We start from the raw sequence: 23,003 nt of genomic DNA on the forward strand, positions 1-23,003 counted from the left end.
CACTGCCCCATTATACTGAATTTTTTGGAGTGAAAAATTGGGTTTTACAGTGCAACAGAAATCAGCAGTAAAAGGGGAGGAGTGGTAGAAAAGCTGGGCTGGGGAAAATATGCTTCAGTTTAGTTCATTAGTTGATTCTACAGGTATGGAGCACACTAATGAATATTACTGTGGATGTGCCACAGTTGGCTCAAACAGCTAATTCCAATTTACTATAATAGAGTTTTAAGAGGAGCAGGCCCACTCCAACACAAAGTGGCATTAAGTCTCTCTAGCCTGCTACCTCTAAAAGGTATTTCAGTAATTTGCTGAACAAATACAGTCTCTTTGAGAAAACTGCTAATACCCAGGGGCAGACAATGAGGGACCATCTACTAACCACTAAAATTTTATTTTACCCTCGCTGCCTAAGGAGTCAAATAGGAATGAGTTGTGAATTACTACCCAGTGTTTCCCTTCTCCTGTGATGATGAACATTGGAACAAAACACAGGAGGAGGAAGGTGAAGGCACAGAAAGCCCTCTTAACCCGAGGTTCATGGCACTCTGTCTCAGTGAAAAATAGCATCGTCTCCCCCTTTTGCCCTGCACTGATTGTTTCTTCCATAAATCCCCTTTGAGATTGTATAATTAATTGAATGCTGCTTATTTGTCATTAAAAACCCTTGCCTAATGCCTGAGATTATGAGAGAACCATTGTAGAGTCAATCTATTAATCACCAGGCCTTTTTTTCTGGCAGAAAAACCTTCACAGACGAACAATTCGAGCAATTGCTCTTTCTAAATGACATTGGAAAACTTGTTGTAAAACTCTTTTAAGTTGACACACTGGTGTCATGGTAGATTGTGTGTCTGAAACACTTAAAATCTCTTCTTGCATATAATAAATCAAGGAAACGTCCTTCACAGGTCCCATATACCACACAGAGAGACAAACTGCACACCTGCAAATTACACTCTACGAAACGGAGTGCTGTTGACAGTCACGGGATGTCCGCGCCCTTTACTCCTGAATTCGAAGGCCTTACACTTACACCTATAGGCAGCTCTGTAAAGACGCAGTTGTTGGGATTTTGGATGGAATTTAGTTGGAATTTGAGAAACATATTCCAGGTCAGAAATTCTATGAGTTCTTCTTAAAAATTAACACACCTAGTATGCCTCCAAGCCTGCCATCCCCCATAGGTATTTTTTATGGTCATCGCTGCCGGGGCAGATTGGATCAGCCAAGCAGAGGGCATGCAACAGAGATGTACGCCACTTCTGGCAAGGCGCCCCTACTCTCCCTAGGCCCCGTGTCATTCATAAACATGACGGATTAGCTGTGATATTCCTCCATTTACAACATAAGCAAAGGGAGTTGGAGGAAGAGAATGAAAGCAGAGAGTGAGTGTTAGTGTCGGATGCCCCTTAGGGGTAGTGCTAAAATGGATGGGTAAAGAGGGAGATGAAAAGGAGAGATGAAGCAGGAAGGGTGGAGAGGGGGCCTTTCTCTACAGGCCTGGCTGGGCAAGCAGCAAGGCAGGCAGGAAGCCAGGCACAAAGCTCCATTTACGCTCAGATGCCCCCCTACCCCCACCCAATCCACCCTCTTCTTGCTTTGCAGACTACGCGTCAGCTCAGCCAGATGTAGTGTTCTGAGTAAAGATCACCTAGGGGGAAGGCGGAGAGGGAGAAAGAGAGATTTCAAGACCTTTCCTACCTACAATCATGTCTTTCTCCCACACTGCCATTGTCTTTTGAATTTGCCTTACTCACTGACTTGATCTGCCTCGATTCAGCCGCAACTCATCTGAGACTTTAAAAGATGCTTGATGTTAAAGACTCTCCCTCAATCTGTCTTTGTCTGTCTCCCGCCTTCTTTGCCTTCTGTCTCTCTCCCACCCTCTTCAGGATTTCACTTTGCATATTCCATTTGCTGGTTGTTACCTTGAGCAATGATTCCATTTACTTTAGAAAACAGTGCCCCATTTATTCAGAGTTGGGGAAAGAAAAAAAACTTCTCTTGTTGTCATCTCATCTCCCATCAGCACTTTTTTCTGTTATTATTAGTAATATTCAAAGGAGGAGGGAGAAAACTATTTGACAATGCTTTGAGCTATTTGCCAAACACAAAGCTAAAATGAATGTCGCTTATTTTCTCTCAACTCCATGAAACGTACCTAAGGAAGACTCTTCCTTTTTTTCAGCTTTTTCTTAACAGTCCATCAACCCTCATTTGATCCTCTTGAGTGCATTAAACATTCACAAATAAAGAGGATGTGGCAGGGAATATATAAACAACTACACACTGCCTCCTCCTTAGAGACATCCCTGTCACATTGAAGCATATACTGCCAGACATCTGTTCTGTTTTTATGTTTTAGGCTTATTCATTGTATATCCACCCTCTTACCACCCACATGGGGTGACTATAGGATGCACAATGTGTCAAAGTTAAATAAAAATTGAACTGTTTAGGTTGATTGTTTTTGTTTTGTCTTTTCAGGGAAGGCTAAAAAAGCCAGAAGCTGGAATCAGTGGGAGCTCAAGAGAGTATCAGCAACCAGGTGAGTCTTCCGAGCGGGCAGGAAAAAAGACAGAAGGTAAAACTGTGAGACATTGAGTTGCTTCATTAACCTTCATGTACTATACATTCAGAGGCAGGCGGGTCAGTGTGATCAAACAGGCGTTTCTGATGCTTTGGCTTGGATTGTGACATGGCATATCTTTAACCAAAGTCTGTGTATTTTAAGGAAAAAAGAGACAGCATGGGATTGCTCGTGTGTATGTGGAGGTGTGTATTACTAGCAAGGAAGCATCCCATCGGCTGTCGGGATTGCTTCCACAAAATCCTCTGAGCTTTAATCACTTTTAGCATTTTGTGCATGACAGTGCCAGGTATCTTTATGGGTCACAGCACGGGACTCTTCAATTTGAACATGGTATCATCAGACTCAGACGAGACTTTGCAGTATAAATGTCTGAGGAAACTGACTTCATACAAGTTAACTTCCTCCTAAGAAAGGGAAAACCTAGCACCAGCCATTTCAATAATTGATATAGCTAAAAGCTTGCTACAGGAGAAGGGAGTATAGAGATTATTCATGCTTGCTGACATCCTGCAGAGAAGGACCTCTTGGCTCTCAAAGAGCCCTAATGGAAAAAAGGGGTTGTATCAGGCTTTTGAAATTTATCAGACGGGCATTCTCCTCAAAACTGACTGTGGGAGTTGACGGGTGTCACAGCAGGCAGTGGTTGGCATTATTTCATTATGGAAATTACTATATTTAGGCCACATGTTTAACGCTGATGAAACTCGCGATGAGAATGTGTAAGGTCCCCCTTTCCTTTCATGCAGCCACAAAACATCTAATTAGTCACCACACTCATCTTTGCTGTACTGAATGTAATAATGTATAGACAACTAATTACACCCCAAAAATCAATTCTTGCCACATTACTTTTTCTCAGTCCAGAGTTGTTTGGTTGTAATTAGCGAGCAGCCTTACACAGCTTGAAAAGTTTCTCAAGATCATTAGATGCATTAAGGATGACCCTGCAGTACCCAATTAATCTAGTAGAAAATGACTGTTGAGTGCAGCTAAGATCAAAGCTACTAACATTAGCACCCCTCAAATACCTGGCTTAGACTTACACACTCCTCGTTTTATGGCCTTGTGTCCCCTCCAGTCCAGGCAGTGGAAAATTTCTGCCTTATGTTGTGCCATATCGTCTATGATGTGATGTGCACAAATCCAGATAATGGTGAAGCTAATACAAAATTGATGCTTTGTCGTGGTGAGCACGTTAGCATGCTGACGTTAGCATTTGGCTCCATGCACAAGTACAGCCTCAAAAAACAGCGTGTTGATATCTTGCTGTTAATATTTTTCTATACTTCTTAATGCCACCTTTGCATTTAACACAGAAGTATAAAATGGTGTGTGATTTTTGATAGCATACGGGCACTGTGAAAGCAAAAGTGTGTGACAGGCGTCATGTTAACCGAAACACCGTCTGCCTCTTGTGTGAATTAAACATATGTGTCAGCAGCACTTTATAAACATTAACTATGTCATAACATGGCATAACAATCCTTTATTGTCCCTGTTATAAGGTGGTTGATCTCGTCATTTACTCATAGGGTAAGGAGCTCCCAAATTTCATTGTTTTCCTAGTTTTCAGACATTTTTTGCTGTTTCTTATTTGAATTAGCTGCTAACTACTGTTGGTTGCTCTTAAAATATCCTGCTATTGGTTGCATGCACAGCATGCCTTCAAAACTTCACACCCATTCCTTCAACCCCTTTCTGCCTGCTGTCCCTTTTACACTGAGCTTGATTCGGTGCTGTTCCTACCATTGTTGCCAGCTCAAAGATGAGACAACTTTGTGTGCCCATTCCACGATCGAGCCCTTTATACAGAACGGTTAGGTGGCATAATGGCATGTTATTCCTGCCTTGAACAGGATGTTTAAAAGGGACTGTTGCATACCACACATTTTTTTTTCTTATTTAAGACGAGCAAAGGAACCATTTTCAGGTGTCTAACGTTTTGATATTTTCTTATTTACTGTTTAAATGTACTTCCACAAGATGTGAGAAACAATTAGCATTTTAAAATCACTCATCACCTAATTATGCTGCAAGTACTGTGAGGTCACTGCGGAGAACAGTGAAATCTTAAGGCCAGCGAGGGAGAAGGAAAACAAACAAAACCACTCCTCATTCCTTTGAATCAATAATTATTAATTCAGGAGTCTGTCTTTACTTTTATTAAAACAAATACAGAGCCACAACATGTGCAGTGTTATCTATCATGCTCAGTGTGCAGTCCAAGGGGCCTTTGTGGCTCCAGCAGATGTTTTCTCACGCACTATGCAGACTGTAAGTCCAACATCCATCTTGTTGGCAGCGGTTATGCCACAAATCATCTTGCATAGCGTATAGATACTGATTGGCTTCCACGATTAAAAACGCAGTAAGATATAAAGGGGTGTGGAGGCTGTTTTATTTTTTTTACTGAGAAGAGATCAATTTCAGTGAGGACAGTCAACTCCATCTTTTTAATTACAATAATGAAGAACTTGTCATCATGTGCTCCATTTTCGTGACGTATGAGAGAGGTGAAGTCGGGAATTGAGGCGAGAAAAGCATCAAGTCAGTACTAGCCAAATCCCAAGCAATAACTCTGCCCGTGGATACTTTATGAAACATCTAATGGACGTGAAGATAATTGATAGTCTGCGCAGTTGGTTGCACTCAGTCACTATATGTCTCAGCATGCTGAGGTGAGAGAGAAAAGAAGCAAGTTGGTTTCTGGGAAAAATGGGTTGCAAATTACAATAAATGACTAGTTTACATGAAAAAGCTGCTGGTAGCCTCTGAAACACTAGTACATAGTGACGAGGTAAATCATGTTTGACTAATGTTAGAGGATAAGTCATTATCAAATGTGCTTCACAGTGAACCGGTTAGGTTAGGCCTATACAGTTCCCTCTGTTCCAATATATGTTTACAATATCCATGTAGCAAAAGAGTTAAACTCCTACAGTGAGTCAGCATGTTTCCACAGCACCATTTTTGGAGGAAAAAATGTATTTTTTGAACAAAATTGAGTGTTCCATGTGGCATCCCAGGTCTTGCCATCTATAGAGCTCCCGCCAGTAAACCAGTCAATTGTATGGTAGCTGCTCCCCCCCCGCAGTAATTTCACAATGGTCACTTGCTTCATCCCCACTGCATCCCTTGCTCCGACAGTCCGAGACAGCTGACACAGCATTTATCTTGCTAAGCAATTTGAGCATGCAGACCAGCTTTTGTTCATCCCTCACTCTGCACTTGTTAGACGGAAAGCATTATACATTGAGCAAACGGTGCAAGAGCACAGAGATTAAAAAACGGATGGTTAGGAATGAGTATGAAGGTACATTTTAAATTATCAGTCACTCTTCATAGTATTTTGGGGGGTGGGGGTGGTTGCAATGCATGCAGGTCAACAGTGTACTAGCATCTTATATCAGATATCAGTTAACTAGACTTGGAATGTAAATTAAGCAGCATTTGTTGTGTTTTATTAACTGTGGAGGCCATTTTTCTCATCACAATGACAAAAGCTGACTGCATACATTGTCTATGAATAATCACTGATCATGTAGCACCCCGTTCATTGTATGTGGAAAGACCCGTCTTGGCTACAAGGCTTTGACCGTGCCATTGCACCATTCCATACAAATGGAAATGATGCATTCTGTTTTTCCGTCACAGGAGAGCGGCTTCCCATTTTCCGCTCCCACTGTCAAGTTGTGCACAGCTGCATAAGTTTGCACGCTTGTGTGTGGGGCACAGGAAATGGCTGTTGACAGCATAATGGGAGTGTGAGGATGCAATATAAATCCTTAATCATGCCTGAATCATGAACTGCAGCATTCAGATCCACACATCATTCTGCTGGAACTACTGCTAGCAGAGAGTCTAGACCCTGTGAGGTGTTTTGGCTACATTTTAGGTATTTCTTTCTTTTTTCTTTTTTTTAAGTATGGTTAAAGGGTGCAAAAAACTGTACTAACATCATGTGGTGACAGATATTCTTATTTTAGGCTGTCAGTCAGTGTAGGCACATATGCCAAAGTCTTACAGAGGCATATTTTAAATGTGAGATCAAATGCCACTTGAAATCAATTCCAGCCATGACACCCAAAATGTGCTGTTTCTTCATTTCTCAATCCCCACCCGTCATTCTCAATTACAAAGCAAATCAAGACGACCTTAATTCAAAGACACGAGTAGCATATGAGTCAGGTCATCTCATAGTTAATCAAAACAGAGGGTGCAAAAAAAAGAAAAAGTGAACTAAGGAAACCCGTAGCTCATGCCGTGGCCTAGCAGATTTGACTCGGAACATCATTACGTTTCAGGGTTCGCCTTTCATGCAAATCGCTTCCCTAAGCCTGGAAGTTCATTACTAATGGCACTTCCCATCAAGTTAGAGACCCATCCGAATACTAATATCCCCCAGTGCTTTGGATTTGTCACCTCGAGTCCTCTCTCCTCATAGCATGGCAATTACAACAATGTGCTTTTCCTTCATGGAATTAGGCATCACCCCCTGTGGCGAGCTTCCCACAACAGATGCTTTGCAGTCGTTTCCACAGACCATTGGAGCCCAAATGAACTAAACGAACAGTCACTTTATATGTATTAGGCCTGGCGTAGTAGCACTTATCTGTGTTTGCTTATTTATTTATCTCTCCTGTGCTGCAACTTTAGTATTTCTCCACTAAAGGGGCCAAAGGAGGAGAGAAATAATTTTTGCTGGTCATAGTGACAGATCGGACTTTAAAAATGTGCAGTTGCATTTTTCAAACTGCAGTTCATGTCAGGTGGAATGATGAGTAGCAAACCAGCAGCGCTGTGTTTATTGTACTGTACCGAGCAGTTTTGGACAGAGCTTTTCGCTCTCCTAAATAATATATAATGCCTCCTTGAGGTAACCTTGTGTTAACTCAGGTTGCCCATACTGTAAGATGCCATGACAATACAGTGTGTCAGCTTACTTCCAGCTTCATTAAAGTCCTCCTTCTGTTGTGTCAAAAAGGGAGGAAATTAGTTTGGCTGTATTATGAATGTCTACAAATTGAAGTTAAAACTTTTGAAGAGTGAACTCAAAAACTATGGATAGCTAGAGTTTATCTTATTATGGAAATGCTTGATATCATTGTCTGTAGCCAGCACTGTGGCATAATTTTCCTTTTGTTTATATTTGATTTTCATCTTGCTTCCTCTCCTTTGTCTGTCAAACTATGACTGCTATCACTGCTCACAGTGATTATTCAAGTCTTTTATTTATTATTTATGCCATGAGTATGCATAACAATACATTTTCTCTGTGCCCGAGCTGGGTATAAGTTGAATCCTGGTTGTGTCATAGCAAGTGGTGACCAAAATAAACATATATTTTATATAGAATTGTTGCAGAGTATTTCCTATTCAGTCACAATGCCAATATTTTGCAGATTTGTGTCCACAAGATGAAATGTGAGGACAGGTAGCATACTCTTTTTCGTTACACCAAAGCCAGAAAAGAAAATGCTTTTTCCTGTTGTTTTTTTTTTGTTTTGTTTTGTTTTGTTTTTTTGGATGGGGGGGGCAGGGGGCTCTACTCACTATCAATACATTGATGGGAAAGGAGAGCGAGCAGAAGAGCAAAATGGAAATGGTAATAAACATGCTAATGCTAGGCCGTGGAGCTGGGAAGAACTGCTTCTATACTCGTCCCTCAGCTATCTATTGGTGTGTGTGTGTATGAGAGAGAGGGGGGGCAGAGATAGAGCCAGAGCAAGAGTGAAAGGGAACAGGAAATGTGCACAATATTGTGTGAGTAAGCGCGTACATACACACACTTTGTGCTCCAGAGTAAACAGGAGAGAGCTGCATGTGAACGTGCCACCTTTCTCTTTCAATCTGCCTCTGGAGACAGTGCAAAGGGCCTTTTGTTGGCTCATTGGTGAGATAAGAAGCAGAGGAGGGTGGGGGCTGGGCGGTGGGGGTGCTTCAGAGACTAGCAGAGCCAGCTTTTTTTCTATAGGATGGAAGCACCCCTCTCAATAGAAACTCATTTGCCATGTTGTGTAATTGTGGTACATAATGGAGCACACCTCATTCAGGCAGCCCAAGGCTTTTTTTCTAAAGCCATTTTCTCCATTCAAAGCCAAACAAGTCATGTTTTAGAGAGATATTACTCAGCCTTTTGAGCTCAGGGCCACCACATATTTGCCTTTGAATGGAATGTTGTGTGTAATCAAGATAAAATTTTGCTCGGTGCTTATTATAAAAGCGGCACTGTCAACCAACTTGATATTTGTCTGACTTTTATTCTCACTGGAAGTAAACAAAGTGGCTGACCTTTCCCGCTTGGATTATTACACATGTTTGTGTAGAGGAGTGCTGGCTATTAACAGCCACCGGTCACTGAAAGATACTGGCAACCTGCGGCTAGAATATAAACAATACATGCTTGTTAATCCCACAAGAATACACTGCTTTATTTTCTACAAGGCCAAAAGAATATCAAAGCTGAAGTGCAGAGATGAAAAATGACTGATTTGAAAATTATTGCTGAGCTTTTCCATTAAACCACCGCAGGCTAGGAATGGATGGCTATTTGCATAATTTAACTGGCATCTTAATTATTGTGTCAGGAATCTGTATGCAAATGACTTAAGTCACTTAGAAACGGAAACTTACTTGGCTAAATGGCTAATGGACTAAATCTTATCAAGTCAGAATACACAACGTGAGTGTAACCAGAGTCTCTAATTGGGTTTGACTGTGCGGTGTGACAGTGAGAAACAAAGAAAAGAGGACAGGACAGACATAAAACAAGGAAATGCAAGCTTACCTGTGTTAGCAGGGAAGAAAAGGGACATGTTAGTGGTGTGTGTTTTTTTTCTTTTCAGGGACCTACCACGTAAAACAGTGAGTCTGGTGGTAGCGCTCGTCTCTCCAACACTGTTGGAGGCTACGCATTCATATATGGCTTCATCTCGGGGCGTGCGCAATGGCTGAATTCTTAGCACTGAACCAGAGCCGTCGTCGAACTCTATCACCTGCAGGTGCGAGAGACAGGATATGTTAAAGGAGATTTTTTGGTTCACAATGGGTGAGGGACCTTCCGCAGAGAAAAAAACAAAAGAAGACAACATTGTTGAGGACATTTGGCTAACGACACTGATGGTGACTGACACAATGTGCTTCCTATGACAGAAACAAAAGCTGCTGCCTACCTTACAATGAACACTGTGGATTTTGTGTTCTTTGTGAATATTGTGATTGTATATGTACAGAAAGTAAATTCAGGATCTGTACAGTGTAAGAATACTTAAATATGTAAGTCGTGAGCATATTTGATTAAAACAAATCTTTTTCATTGTAGGTATGTACTAGAACCATTTCTTATGTGTTCAGACATGCTGTCTTTTAGTAAATGTACTATTTACTACTCATTTGTGCATTAATTGGTAAAATAATCGATGCGGCTGACTAACTTTAAGAATGGGGAAGGTTATCGTGGTAAGAATTTTTGCTCGGATATTGTGTTGCAGTGTAAAATTTTAATCTGGATGTGTCCCACTCTTAAAGTTAACATTCAATCCCTTGAAAATGCATCACACTGGATTGTGTCAATGGGACAGAAACAAGCACAAACAGTTAAAGGTGGCTTGATAAACGGTAACGGACAGTTGTACCATGAGGTGAGGTAGTGGTACAAAAGACAGGACCGACTGTATTAGACGAACGACACATAAAATGCTCACAAACAGGTGTTTGTTGTAGCTTATTCAGCTATTTTTTTTTTTTTTTTGCATGCTACATGTCGTATACTCACTGAGTTTAGAAAGCCCTGTGTCATAACTCAATTTCTTTTAAGCATAGAGGTAGATTTCAATAAAGATAGGCCTGAGACCTCCACTCCACACAAACAATCGCACACATACACGCGCACACACACAAGCACACACAGAGGCCTACGAACATTTTTAAAGTTCACAATATATCTGTGCATTTGTTAGTTAACAATACACTTTAACATTTCATTGGCCAAGCTACAGCGGTGTTGGCATTCAAGCTGACAGCAGGTGATGTAAAAAAAAACCCAAAAAAAACAGCCTTCTTTCTTAGTCAAAGCAGAAGAAATTAGAAAGGAAGTGAGTTCTCTAAAAGGAAATGGGTTTTTGTTAGAAGATGAGGTGGCGGTGCATGATTGAATGGGCACAGAATGGCGGCAGCCAGCAAGCCCTGTGAGGCAACGAGGGAATGGAAACTAGCGTGTTGGCATTCAGCACAACGTGCGATGCAAACGCGATGAACTCTGATAAGATTAGATTTCTATGGGCATGAGACGCAAAGAAGAGGCGGGAAGAGGTCTCCAAGCTCCGTTAAGCCATTGCTGCTGTGCAGTAGCAAGCAAATATGGCATCTAGTGCAGAAGAGAAAAAAAAGTGACACTGTGATAGTCCCGAGGACTGACACAGAAATTAATAGAAATCTTATCAGTGTTCAGCGATGATGTGTTATTTCTCATGGGTATTAAGCCCAAGTGCAGATTAAAGCTGACCAGAAATCAAAGCTTCAGCCAAAATAAGGAGGGTAGGACATGCATTTAGATAAAGATGCCACAAAGCAAAAGGATATTTCGAAGTGAAAGTGCTACTTCCCCTTTCACTTTGCATAAAGCTGGCAAATGTGGCGTGATGGTAATGTAGGTATCTGGGTCACACCACAAGTTGCTTTTTCTTCTGTCCAATTGCTCTTTTCTTGTCTTTTATTTAATTACAAATCTGTCCCCAGATCTTTTGTGTACTCGCTCATTAAAACTCATGCATGTTTAAAAGCCTGGCCAGCATGGTTATTAGAGCCTGCTAATGCGTGGTGGCAAGTCAGGGCGAAATGCAAGCGAGCTGGGCTTGGCGCGATGGATTATGTGCGAGCAGAGCCAAAAGCAGTGCTGAAGCATTCCCATTTTGTCGAGCATTTTACATCAGAACAATAGACCTAATACCTCAAATCTCTGGTTGCTGACTTTCTTCCCCTTCTTGTTCCACACAATCTTCGGCCGTGGATCTCCTGTAGCTTGGCAAATGAAGGACGCCACGCCTCCTTGCACGCCTGTTTGGTCATTGGGGGTTCTTAAAAACTTTGGTGGTGCTGGAGAGAGACAGAAAAAGAATAAAAGATAGCAAAAATAGTTAGTGAGCATGCTAAGCTTCACAGATAGAGCAATTAATCTTTCTTATCAAGCCACACGCACTAGAAAGCAACAAAGTTGCAGATTTCAGCATGTGGCTGTTAAGAGGATTGCCTTTGGAGGTCAAGACAAGAGATTGTACTGACTTTATTTTGCAATTGGAAACAGATGATCAGTGGTTTAGATCAAAAGTTAAGGACAGAGGGCGTTTCATATTGACTCTGCTAGTGTTTCTATGTAACTCTAAAATCTCCTCTGAGGGATGACTGTCTGAGACTTTTAGATTTAAGGAGGAATTCTGAATAAAATCACAAAAAAATAGTCCCATAGCCTACTTGATATTTGATTTGATCTGTGAAAAAAATTTTTGGTTGCAAACCAACACAAAAAAATCCTCTTATTATGTTTACAACACATTCAAACAAACAAAAAGGATCTAACTCATTTACAAAAAGATTGATCCCTGTAGAGCTCCTCCTGAGCCTGTCAGAGGCAAAAATACACGCTTTGTGTGGACAAACACTGGCCGTGATCATGCACCAAGTGGTTGCAGCCTGTTTTGCAGCATTATTACTCAATATTGAAGCACTTAAAAAAATATTATTACCATTACCAAGTACATTAACTGGCAAATACTTTAGTAGATTTTTCAGATCAAGACTTCTTGAGCTGTGTTTAGGCTTGAATTTAATTAATTTTGATTAATATATTGAAAATAATTTTGCTTGACATTTTGCACTGACTTCTTTAAGTTTGTTTTTAACATAATACTATCGTATCCCCATGAAATGTAAAGAAATGAATGCATGTATGTACATAGGCAATTTATATTTTAGGATGGTATAAAATGTGATTGTATGCCAGATTTTAAGTCCCCTTAGCTGGTGAGTGAAAAAAGTTAATTTCGGACACTGCTGTACTTTGTAATGTTATGAGGCATTTAAGCTGCCAGTAACTAATTTCTAAGATAACTAAAGGGGGAAATATGCTCTTAAGATTAGGAAAAACCATAAGGGTAGATCACTTAGCACTTTCTATAATTAGTTTAAAAGGATGATTATCCGTGGACTGGTCCTTTTTGTGTGATTCAACATGAAAGTAATATTTTTTAACAAGCTGTTACCCCACACACTGTCCACATAAATCATGTGGCCATTCAGTGTCTCTAATAACACAAGCTAACATTTTCCAAACTGTTGCTGAGAAACAGAAGCTTGTCTATCGGTTCAGTAGCAGACAACACTAATCTGTAGAAAACCACCAATTGGAACTGTGGCTGTGCCCCGCGCAAATGAGACACGCACCTGATAAGGTCCTCGCAACGCTCTGACCAGCGATGTGAGCATTCTGTTGCTCCTAATTGGTCCCTCAATTCAACACAACAAGTCAAGTGTAAAGGCAATGAGGATAAAAATGCTAAAAATGCAGGGGAGTGGAGGTGAGAGAATAGCAGAGTGGAACAGTGTTTGCTTTGTGTGGACACGGACATGGACGTTCCCATCTACTGTGATGGTTTTGCAACACTGTACAATAGCATTTGTTCAGGCTCTGATCTCCATAACAGCGAGGAGAGCTGCAGCTCTGTTCCTGCAGTTTGATTTTTAGAATTACAGTTTAAAATTACTCCCCAGTAATATTCAGGCTTTGTCAGCCATTGTAACAATTCTTTATTTACTTTCATATTTAAGAATTAAGTTTTGTTTTCGCCTTTTCCCCCCTTCAGGACAGTTAGTCCCTGCTCATGAGCTGATATTTCTATTATGGCAAAATCAAAACAAATGAAAGTGACTAAAAAAATCAACGGAGACCGTGTCTTCCTTATGCAATTTTGATTTTGAGATTTACATTCCAGCTTCATCACGTTGATCAAGGCTAATTTCAATAGCAATAACGTCATAGTGCTAAGTCAGACCCCCCTTGTATTTTCCTCTGAAGCTCGAGTGCCAGCTACAGTGGGAGGTGCAGCTCCATCTGTCCCCCTGCAGAGCAACTGTTTGCCTTTTATCAATCACTTCAGCGGGCCATTAGGGGCCGCACAGCTGCAGTAATGCCAACTATCTGAATCACCTCATCTGTGTGTGTGAGAATGTGCGATTGTGCTTGCTCGCGTGCTTGTGTGCAGACTGATTTCCCCCTCCCAGATTGTACTGCCCAGCAGCAGCGACGCTGCGAGCAAGGGACAAATTAACCCGCAGGATTTGTGGAGAGGTGACATAAGATGTGTGGTCAGCAATCAAAAGGGCGAACAGATAAACAGGCAAGCAGCTGGGCTTCCACTGGGCAAATGAGTTGGGGAAATCACCTGATTGCCTCATGACATGTGCACAATGTTGCGTGTGCACACACATTAACAAACCCACACACTCACACACACTTCTCAGAGACTCTCATTCACCGGCTGACAGATCCGACAGGTGGGCAGCAGAGTTGACACTGTGTAATTTGTACACTGCAAAAAGCACCATTATATCTGCATTTGCACCTTATCTCATTGACTTTGCTGGGGTGTGGTGCACATTGGCATCCAGCCAAGAGGGTGCTGATGGGTAATTGATATGCTATTGGGGCTGTTTTCGCTCCGGGGCCATCCATTATGGCTCGGTGCGTCTCCCTACGCCGGCTGTGATAGACTGCTAGGACATGAACGGGAGATCAGCACTGGAGGTGAGGGGAAGAGGGTGGGGGGACAGTCATCGCACAATGGGGAGTGATTGAGGCGTGACATGGAGGTAATGGTGTTTTCACAGACATGGCCGCTGATAGCACCATCATACCCCCATTTTAGGTCTGCCGCTGACAAACATCCATTTTGGTAGACTCGTATGGCTTCAGGTAGACAGAGGCTGATTGAAACCTCTGTTTTCTCCAAACAATACCATGACGAGTACCTTGACAGCAACCAAAGATATGGTCTATGAACAAACACTGTGCAAACTCATGCACCACAAAGAAACCTTTTACCAACAGAATCCTGATTTTTCAGTGCTTGTTTTGGAGGATTACAAAACAAAAGCTTCTCTCAAAAAAGTAATGGAATGATTTATCTGTAATCATGTTAAATTTGATTAAAAAAAAAAACATTTAGTTAACGTGAAATACCATTGGGTATAGTGTGTGGACATTGTTTGATCATATAAAATGAATTCCAATTGAAAGAACTACCATGCAGTTAAAGCTCCTGTTACCTCCGCTGCATGTTGGCATCTCCTTTGAGAGGTAACCATGAATTAATACCGTGGCTAGGCACCTGTTAATCCAGTGCTAAGCTGTCGCCGGCAAACAAATGAGAAGTGTAAAGCCTGTCACGAGCTAAAAGGTTAGCGACATGGGCCTGTGCCTGCTTTCCCTCGAGGTCATTATGTAACCTTGTTCACATTGGCTGGCATTGGAAAGGAAGAAGCTCTTCATAGCATACTCTTGCTCTATTTTTCATGGATCAACGCCATGTTAATAATTTGGTGGCTGACTGAAAGCCTTTACTGTTCTTAAGAACACCCATGTCCACAGGGCTGAGGGGGCCGACTGTTTCAGGCCTGGCAGGATATATTTTTTCGTGGAAAGACATAAATGGAAATTGGAAGCCTTCAACAATGCGGGCAGCACATACATAGAACATGAAATCACTGCATAATATCCTTATCATTTTGGCTCTTTTGAGGTCTTTTATAATTACCATCTGACCAATCAATAGATCTCTTTAGGTGATTATCACCACATTAGGGCAGCTTTTCCACCTAACTTTGAGCGAAATAGTTTTCTCCTGAATTCCACAGAAACGACTCTGCTCAGCAACATTGCACTGGTCTATGATCAAACTCTTGCACATGCAACAGTTTCCTGGATCTGCTAAGTTGCAGAAGAGGTATACATTTCAAATCAGGACCATGACCAAGAAAACCTCTATGTATGTCAAAGACACGCGTGTCCAAAACAAAACCAATGTTACCAAATGAATGGCAGCACTAAATGACATTTAGAGGTAGACTATAGTGGTGTTTGACTTTACATTTAAATGCCAAGAAAGTTATCTCCCCAATTGACCCTTACCCTAAAACAAAAACAAAAAAACAAATCGGAATGAGTTTCTGAACTGAAAGTCAATTATTAAATTGAAAATGGTCAATTAAATAAACTTTAACAGAGCAGAACATTAAATCGAATCCTAACATGATACAGAAAGTTAAAAAAAATTAAGACTGTAACTACATTGATCTTGCATATATTACATTTCTGTTTTGGTGTTTATTGGATTGAACCAGCAGTGAATTAAAACGCTTCTGCTCTGCACAGAGTCAGGTAGTGTTGTCACCACACTGGAATTTCTAACTTTGATACAACACCTTAAAAAAATCTATAGTCAATACCACTGGTGCAGAGAAGAGCAGAATTACGGTATTAAGCATAACAATTCACCAAATGTTTTAAATATTCAGTGTTAAGTGGAACGGAACACTTTTCAAAATGTCCACCGTGGCATTTCCAGGTGATATTGTTTGCACTGTTTGCATGAAGACAACTGGGTGTCTCTCTGTTTTCCTGTGAGCCTAGCAGTGGGACTCTTTTTCTTTTAGTAGGTAGAGTTTCCACAGTTATTTCTACATTTACTTGTTTTGCTGTCCACCATTTCTGCTACTGGAGATACTAACTGAAAAAGAAGAAGATTTTCCCAGCAGATTGTACCCAGTGACAGACAGAATTGCATAGTGAAAGTGAGGCTTATAAGAAACTATAATCTAACTCCAACGTAAACAATCATGATGTCATTGTTCTGTAGCCATTGGATTGTGCTGTCAACATTTACTTCATAATGATAAGTTAAACCAAAGAATTTGTCTATTTCGACTTCCTAGTACCTGTCGCAGGGTGAGACTATGTGTTGAGTGGATTGTGTAACTGAAGCTAATGATATGATATTTTTCTATCATCATGCAGAACTTGAAGGAGAGCTGGGTTCAGAGCATGTTGCGGATCTGCATTCATTACAAGTTTGTTTGATATTGGCTTAACTCACAGCCAAACATTGCATTTAAATACTCAAATAGATCAGAGTCTAGGCTTCATTCATAATGGCCAAAACATTTCAAGTCATCAGGGCTCCGCCATAGACTAAAGTTTGATCTGCCAAGCCATTAAAGAGCATGAATCAAAGAGTGGAGAGAAGAACATTAATAAACCCACTTTCACTTGGAACCTCTATTCGGCACAGACACCAGTCCAAGACGGCTCGGTTTTCACAATTATACTGACTGACATATTCAATTTCATTTGCATGAAAAGGGCCATTTCCTCTCTGAATCTTTAACTTGCAGGGTGAGGTGGGGTTGTGGAGGGCGATAATTAATCCTAACACATTGGGTGGCAGTCTGAAAATACCCTGCTCCATTTTGGACATACTGGTGGAAGAAAGAAGCATTTAAAGATGCCATTAACCTCATTCGACATCTTTAAGCCGTGGAATATCAGTTCTGTGATATTGATGAATTGTCACGATGGCAGCGAGTGGTGCAAATTGGACTGAAAGGAGTGGTTAATGTTGGATGAGGGTAAAAGTGATGCATGTATATGTGGCTAGGACATTTGACGTAATGTAATCTTTCAAGTATTCTGAAAGTCAATATCATTATCATCGCATTTAAATAAAGAAAGGTGCAAAGGGATGGGTTTGCTGGTGATTGTGAACGCAGCTGTGTGGCTCATAAAGCAACACCCTCTCTGTGGATTAATTAACTGTCTATACAATGTTCAGAAACATCTGACCACATGCCAAAAAAGAAAACAGACTCTAGTAATGCAGACACACAAACACAGAGATAAACAAAAAAAAAATGTGGAAAAAAGAGGGGAGATAAACCACACATACTAATCAATGGAACAAACACAAGCCTAAGCCATTTTCTTGGGGCACTACACAGCTCTCTATCTGCAGCATTATGATAAAAATGTGTCTTTTGTAATGCTGAGGAAACAAACTCCACATTGTATGTGCTCACAAAGGGTCTGAGCAGAAAGAAAGAAAAGGAATTGGAGCTTAATTAGAACTGTTGGGCTGATTTGCATTGCATGCTCATCGGTAATCTTGCCTTAAATGGAAACTGAAATTCTTATTGCAATTAGTGATTACTTGAAAAGGGATATGGCCCCCGAATGATTGTTAATTACTGGATCAGGAATAGTACATTAATTCACTGCAGAGGTTTTAATGCAGTGCAATGATGGGGACCCGCTCTTCCATCAATATTGTGCTGCTTGTCACACATAATGAAGTTCATAATACAAGCCTTCTCCTACACTACTGCCCCCCTCTTCCCAACTGCTTAAATGTGCTCTCTAAGCGAAATTCAGAACGGTCATTATGTAAAACTAATTCAATAGAACATACAAGAATGCAGCTTAATGACACATTAATATTGAGACTGCATGTAGATACTAGGGCTGCAGGTCCATTTTGCGTCAGGGTCAGGGTCTCTTATTTGGCTCATAAGCCGCTGAGAGTCTCCCGTGAATAAATAAATGCGTATCATCACTTCCAACAAAGCTTCAAAGGCCGGGAAAAACTACAGCATGCATAATCATACACAACTCACCAGCGTATTCTCCTTGCCAAATATTCAGCCCAATGACTAAGGTTGCAAAAATCATATTCCAACGGGACTCTCTTAACCCCAGTGTGTGTTACTCATGCTCAGTGGCACCGCTATGCAAGGTCTCAGCTTCTGGCTACAGCTCTGCTGGAGTTAGGGCACTTTTGCACAGACAACAGCCACAGCTTCAAAAAGAATAGTTAATGCTTTTGTCCCACATTCAGTGCACTGACAGATTCTCTCACAAGACGAGGTGGGAGAAGGGCTCCAGAGGTGCACAACCTATCACGCACATGTGCATGCAACACACTGTCACTCACACGGGTGTTGGAATATTTTCGCTGGATGGAGCAAGCATTGCAAATGGGCAAACGACATTAATAAACTGGGGGTGTGGGACAATAGAAAATTCTGGAAGGGTACATTAACTAAATATAAAGGGTTATTTATGGAGCAGTCTTAGTCTGTGTTTCATGGGATAAGATGGAAACTGAAAGCCCACCTTATTCAATTATCATTGTAGATTCATAAGGCAAAAACCTTTCAGTTGTGCAATGACAGCTACATCAGTGATGTAGTCTCTTCTGTGGTTTATAACAATGTTTGCAGAGGAAAACTTGTACCCTCTCTCTCTCTCTCTCTCTCTCTCTCTCTCTCTCGCTCTCTCGCTCTCTCTCTCTCTGTGTCTGTCTCTCTATCAGACACACACACACACACAAGCTACTGCCATCTCCCACAGGACACATTAGCGAGGTAGAGGGATCCAGTTTGTCACTTAATAAAACGGCCCACTCAAACAGATGGCTTTGTTCAAACGGCCCCCAACGCTTTAAAAGCTGGAACTGAATCGCTGCTGTGGCAAATCAGACACATGAAAGCCCACCTCCCTTTGCGGTGGAAACCAAACAGAAGGAAACATATAAATATTGAATTGTGCCACTGTTGGCGCGAGACCATCCGGCGGAGAGAAAAGAGAGAGATGAGCAAGGGGAGGGAGGTGGAAAACACTAGACCCTGCTGTACGAAATTCTGAACATCTGGGCTGGGGTTGTCAGAAGAAGATGCAAAATAATACAGGGACTTCGATTTCAACAAGACATCTCCCCTCATTCATTACATGTTCATTTATGTGTGAATACACAGATCTGGGGCCAATTTGTGTGTGACCATTTGAGAGAAAAAACAGTCGAGCAAGAAGTATGAAATTTGGATTTGTTTGTCTTGTTTGTTTTTCCTCCAACGTCTGGCAAAAAGAGAGAACATAGATAAGTAATTCTAATTGTGCAGGCTTACTCTGTTTGGTAGTCAGTGCAGTCTATTTGCAAAAAGTTAATTATCTGATAGGATAGGCAGTGGCAGCCACTAACACAGAAAGCCATTCGTTCATTCTGTTATCCACGAGGCAATGGAACGATTCATTAAATGGCAGTGCTGCAGCGAAATGGCCAATAGTTATCATGCTGGGGCTGCAGAGACTTGAAAAGATGTTAAAAATGGCAAAAGTGATAAACATTTGTCGGCCATCTCAGCTTACTGCCAATGTAATCCCATGTGTAGATAATAAGAACGCATGATTGCGAATGATTCTGATGCTTCTGCCTTACATGTGATGTACATCTTATATTAGATTGATAAGAAAATATCACCAGGATGGCATGTGCAGATGACAATCTTCAAAGCTGCTAGTTTTTCACTATGCATGTAGCAGAAATCAAAAGATATGGATGGGAAAAGTGGAATGGAAAATCCAATAAGCAACATATTTGACTGGTTGTATTCAAGAGAGAATTACACTATGCTCAGGCCTGTCCTATTTCTTTATAGCATAAACTTCACATAATTGTCTTTGCCCTCAACCAGGGAGCGGAAAAGCTTGCCTCATATTTGTCTCTGTAGGAGCAGGGATGGATTATGTAGCAAATCATTCCAGGGATTCGACATTGTATATTTAAACAGACTCTAATTTTATGGATAAGTAGTGCCAAGCCATTTCCGATGGATGCCAGTTGTCAGGCCATAAGAAGTGACACATTCCCTGCACTGTGTTTTCTCAAGCGCTAACAGGCAAACTAGCTCATGCTCCAGCAATCCCGCTAGATGACAACTGGCTTCCTTTCAGCAGCTCAGATATCCAGCGAATGTTCCCAAGTTCAGCAAAACAAGGTTACACCTCAACCAAGCTTTTTGGGAAAAATTAATTGGCTTTTCAAATCTTATTTTCCCACATATGCTGTACTTCCATCCATCACCATCTACCGGTTTTCACGTTTCCAAGATTCAGGGAATAGTTCGCAAATCCATTGAGGAATAATGGACGATGTAAAAATATGAAACTATAATTTTAATGAGCATACTGGTCTCTGCAGCCAGTCATAGTCATGGCTATCCTCAAACCTTTTCCTGGGACAAAGAATATGCAGGGGAGGTACCACAAACAGTCACTCAAGGACCAAAGTGACCTTTCACAGGCCACTAATTTTATGCAGCAGTGAAGGGAGAGTATTACGCATAAAAGAGAGGAAGAAAAATGGTGGTGATTGAAACATTTTGAGACAAAATCCCCCTTTCCTCTTTGAAGCCAACAATAAGTGTAATCTGTCAGAATACAGTAGCATTAAAGGGTTCTGAGGACTGCCAGACACTACTGTTTGGTGGGAGTGATTAACTGAGAGCAGTATTGTGCAGTTTTTACACTGTACCTTGCTTTGAACTGTTACGGATACAGTCTTGAACGTCTTTAATGACTGAACTCATGGTACTTTTACTCCACATTTAATTTTGAACTTCTTGGCTCCCTGGTTAATTAGATTTTATCAAAGTTCAATAAAAACGTTAATTACTAAGCATTAAAATGTTTTTTACAGTCAAAATATTGCCTCTGAGCTGGTGCATTTGATGTAATATATGTGAAAATACAAAAATGATTGTCCAAATTAATTAAATTGAGATGATAATTGTCAATGTTACTCCTTTTATTCCATTTTTAATTAGTTTGTTTTACATTAAGTGAGTAACATACACTACTGCAGGATAACACATTAGCTGCATATTAGTGGGTTGTTTTTGTCAGCCAAACATTATTAATATGTCTCCAACTAAACCGCATGCAGTAAATCTAAGTTGAGGTCTTTGAATTCTTAATTGCGAACCCCTGAAGAAAACGCTTCGGCTCGCATGTGTGTGTGGCTGTGTCTTTGAAGAGCTACAGATGGGAAACAAATGAGGGCGGGTGGTATCAGGGTCAGCTTGGCGGATGGGGGTTTTCACTTGGAAGCAAACAGTGCAGTGTCACCCCAGGAGCAAAAAACAACAACCCCCAGGGGACATAATTAAAATAATCCAGTGAAATTAAGTGCTTCAGATCATTTTTTGAAAGGCTCCTTCTTGATGTGTGTGGATGTGGGGATGATTCATTGGAAGATGCGTAGAAGTGTAAAGAGGATGACTCGTGTGTGTGTGCATGTGTCTGTTTACAGTGTGTGGGTGTTATTAGACACTTTTGAGCCAAAGTTTTAAGGTGCATTCATATTCATTATATTCATCAGCCCGCTAGAAAAGGAATTGTATCATTGTATCTAGTTCCAGAACTTTTTCCCTTATATTTTCTCAGACAGGCAGTTGGTTGGTTGGTCCACAAAAATTTCTCCACACTTTGGCAACCATAGATTTAGCCCTAGGAGGCTGAAATTTGGCATGGAGGTCACGTGCATATGTGTGAAAGTGTGTGTTTTTGTTTATGCCAACTGGCTAAACAGGGGTGTGTCACTAGGAGGGGCCTATTGCAAAAAGGTGGATATCTTCCAAATTGATTTACAGACTTGCCTAGGATTTTGTGGAAAGATTGCTAATGAGCAAAGGACAAATGATTTACTGTTCATGCGTTTTACTGTTCATTACTGTTCATACTGTTCATCCATGGATGTGCATGGATGCATATGTGTATGTGGTCACAGCTATTAGATAATAACTGATCTGTCAATGCAGTTAGAACTGATCATAGCGATGGATGAGAGGAGCAGCTGGCTGCAGAGGGAGTAAAAGCGATAATAAAAAGGGAGTAACAGCTATTGGATAATAACTGATCCGTCAGTGCAGTGAGAACTGATCATATCAATGGATGAGAGGAGCCACTGGCTGCAGAGGGAGTAAAAGCAAACTTTTAGACCCAGCACAATGAACGGTTTAGTTTCAGTTTCACTGCTCTTGGATTTGTGTTACTCTATTTGTATGCTTTGCGCTCTGAGAGGTGCAATGAATAACAGTATGGTGGGCTATATATATTCCAACAGTACTCTTAATGAATGGTCCAGCTCCAAAAATATCAAATCAATACCTGGTGACAGATGTTTTAAACATGGCAGGCCGCCACAAATGAATGTGTTTGGGCCCTGACATTGCGTCAACCTTGGAAATATTTGCGTCACATCAGAGGTGTTTACTATGAACCTGGGTGGGGCAGTGAATACATCACTTTGATGGTGTTAAAGCTGGAAATTTGTAAAAGAAATGAAGAGAAAGACACGATTATTTTAAGTACTATTTGAAGAGCAAGTGACATTAAGAGAGACTGAAAAAAAGCCTCTCAGAAATCATGTGTACTATATATTTTCCAGCTGTGTTTCGATTAATTATTTAATGGGGTAGTGTGTCATATCTTCTCAGAGGCTGGGCAAAAAAAAGGGGTAGATTTCTAAAG

General features: G+C 41.0%; 1 protein-coding gene across 32 annotated transcripts in view; it reads right to left on the reverse strand.

Moving 5' to 3' along the window:
* LOC121961980 (receptor-type tyrosine-protein phosphatase delta-like) overlaps positions 1-23,003 on the reverse strand; it is a 406,358-nt gene that overhangs the window by 64,869 nt on the left and 318,486 nt on the right. For all 32 annotated transcript variants that reach the window (XM_088073842.1, XM_088073833.1, XM_088073840.1 and 29 more), the window contains 2 exons: positions 11,541-11,686; positions 9,447-9,588 (listed from right to left, as the gene is read on the reverse strand). In XM_088073842.1, coding sequence (XP_087929968.1) covers positions 9,447-9,588; positions 11,541-11,686 — 288 coding nt within the window. The remainder of the gene's footprint in view (positions 1-9,446; positions 9,589-11,540; positions 11,687-23,003) is intronic.

The sequence above is a fragment of the Plectropomus leopardus genome, chromosome 23, assembly GCF_026936395.1.
Source record: "Plectropomus leopardus strain MGB_pleo_1.0 chromosome 23, ASM2693639v1, whole genome shotgun sequence".
In the NCBI taxonomy this organism is placed as follows: Eukaryota; Metazoa; Chordata; class Actinopteri; order Perciformes; family Serranidae; genus Plectropomus; species Plectropomus leopardus.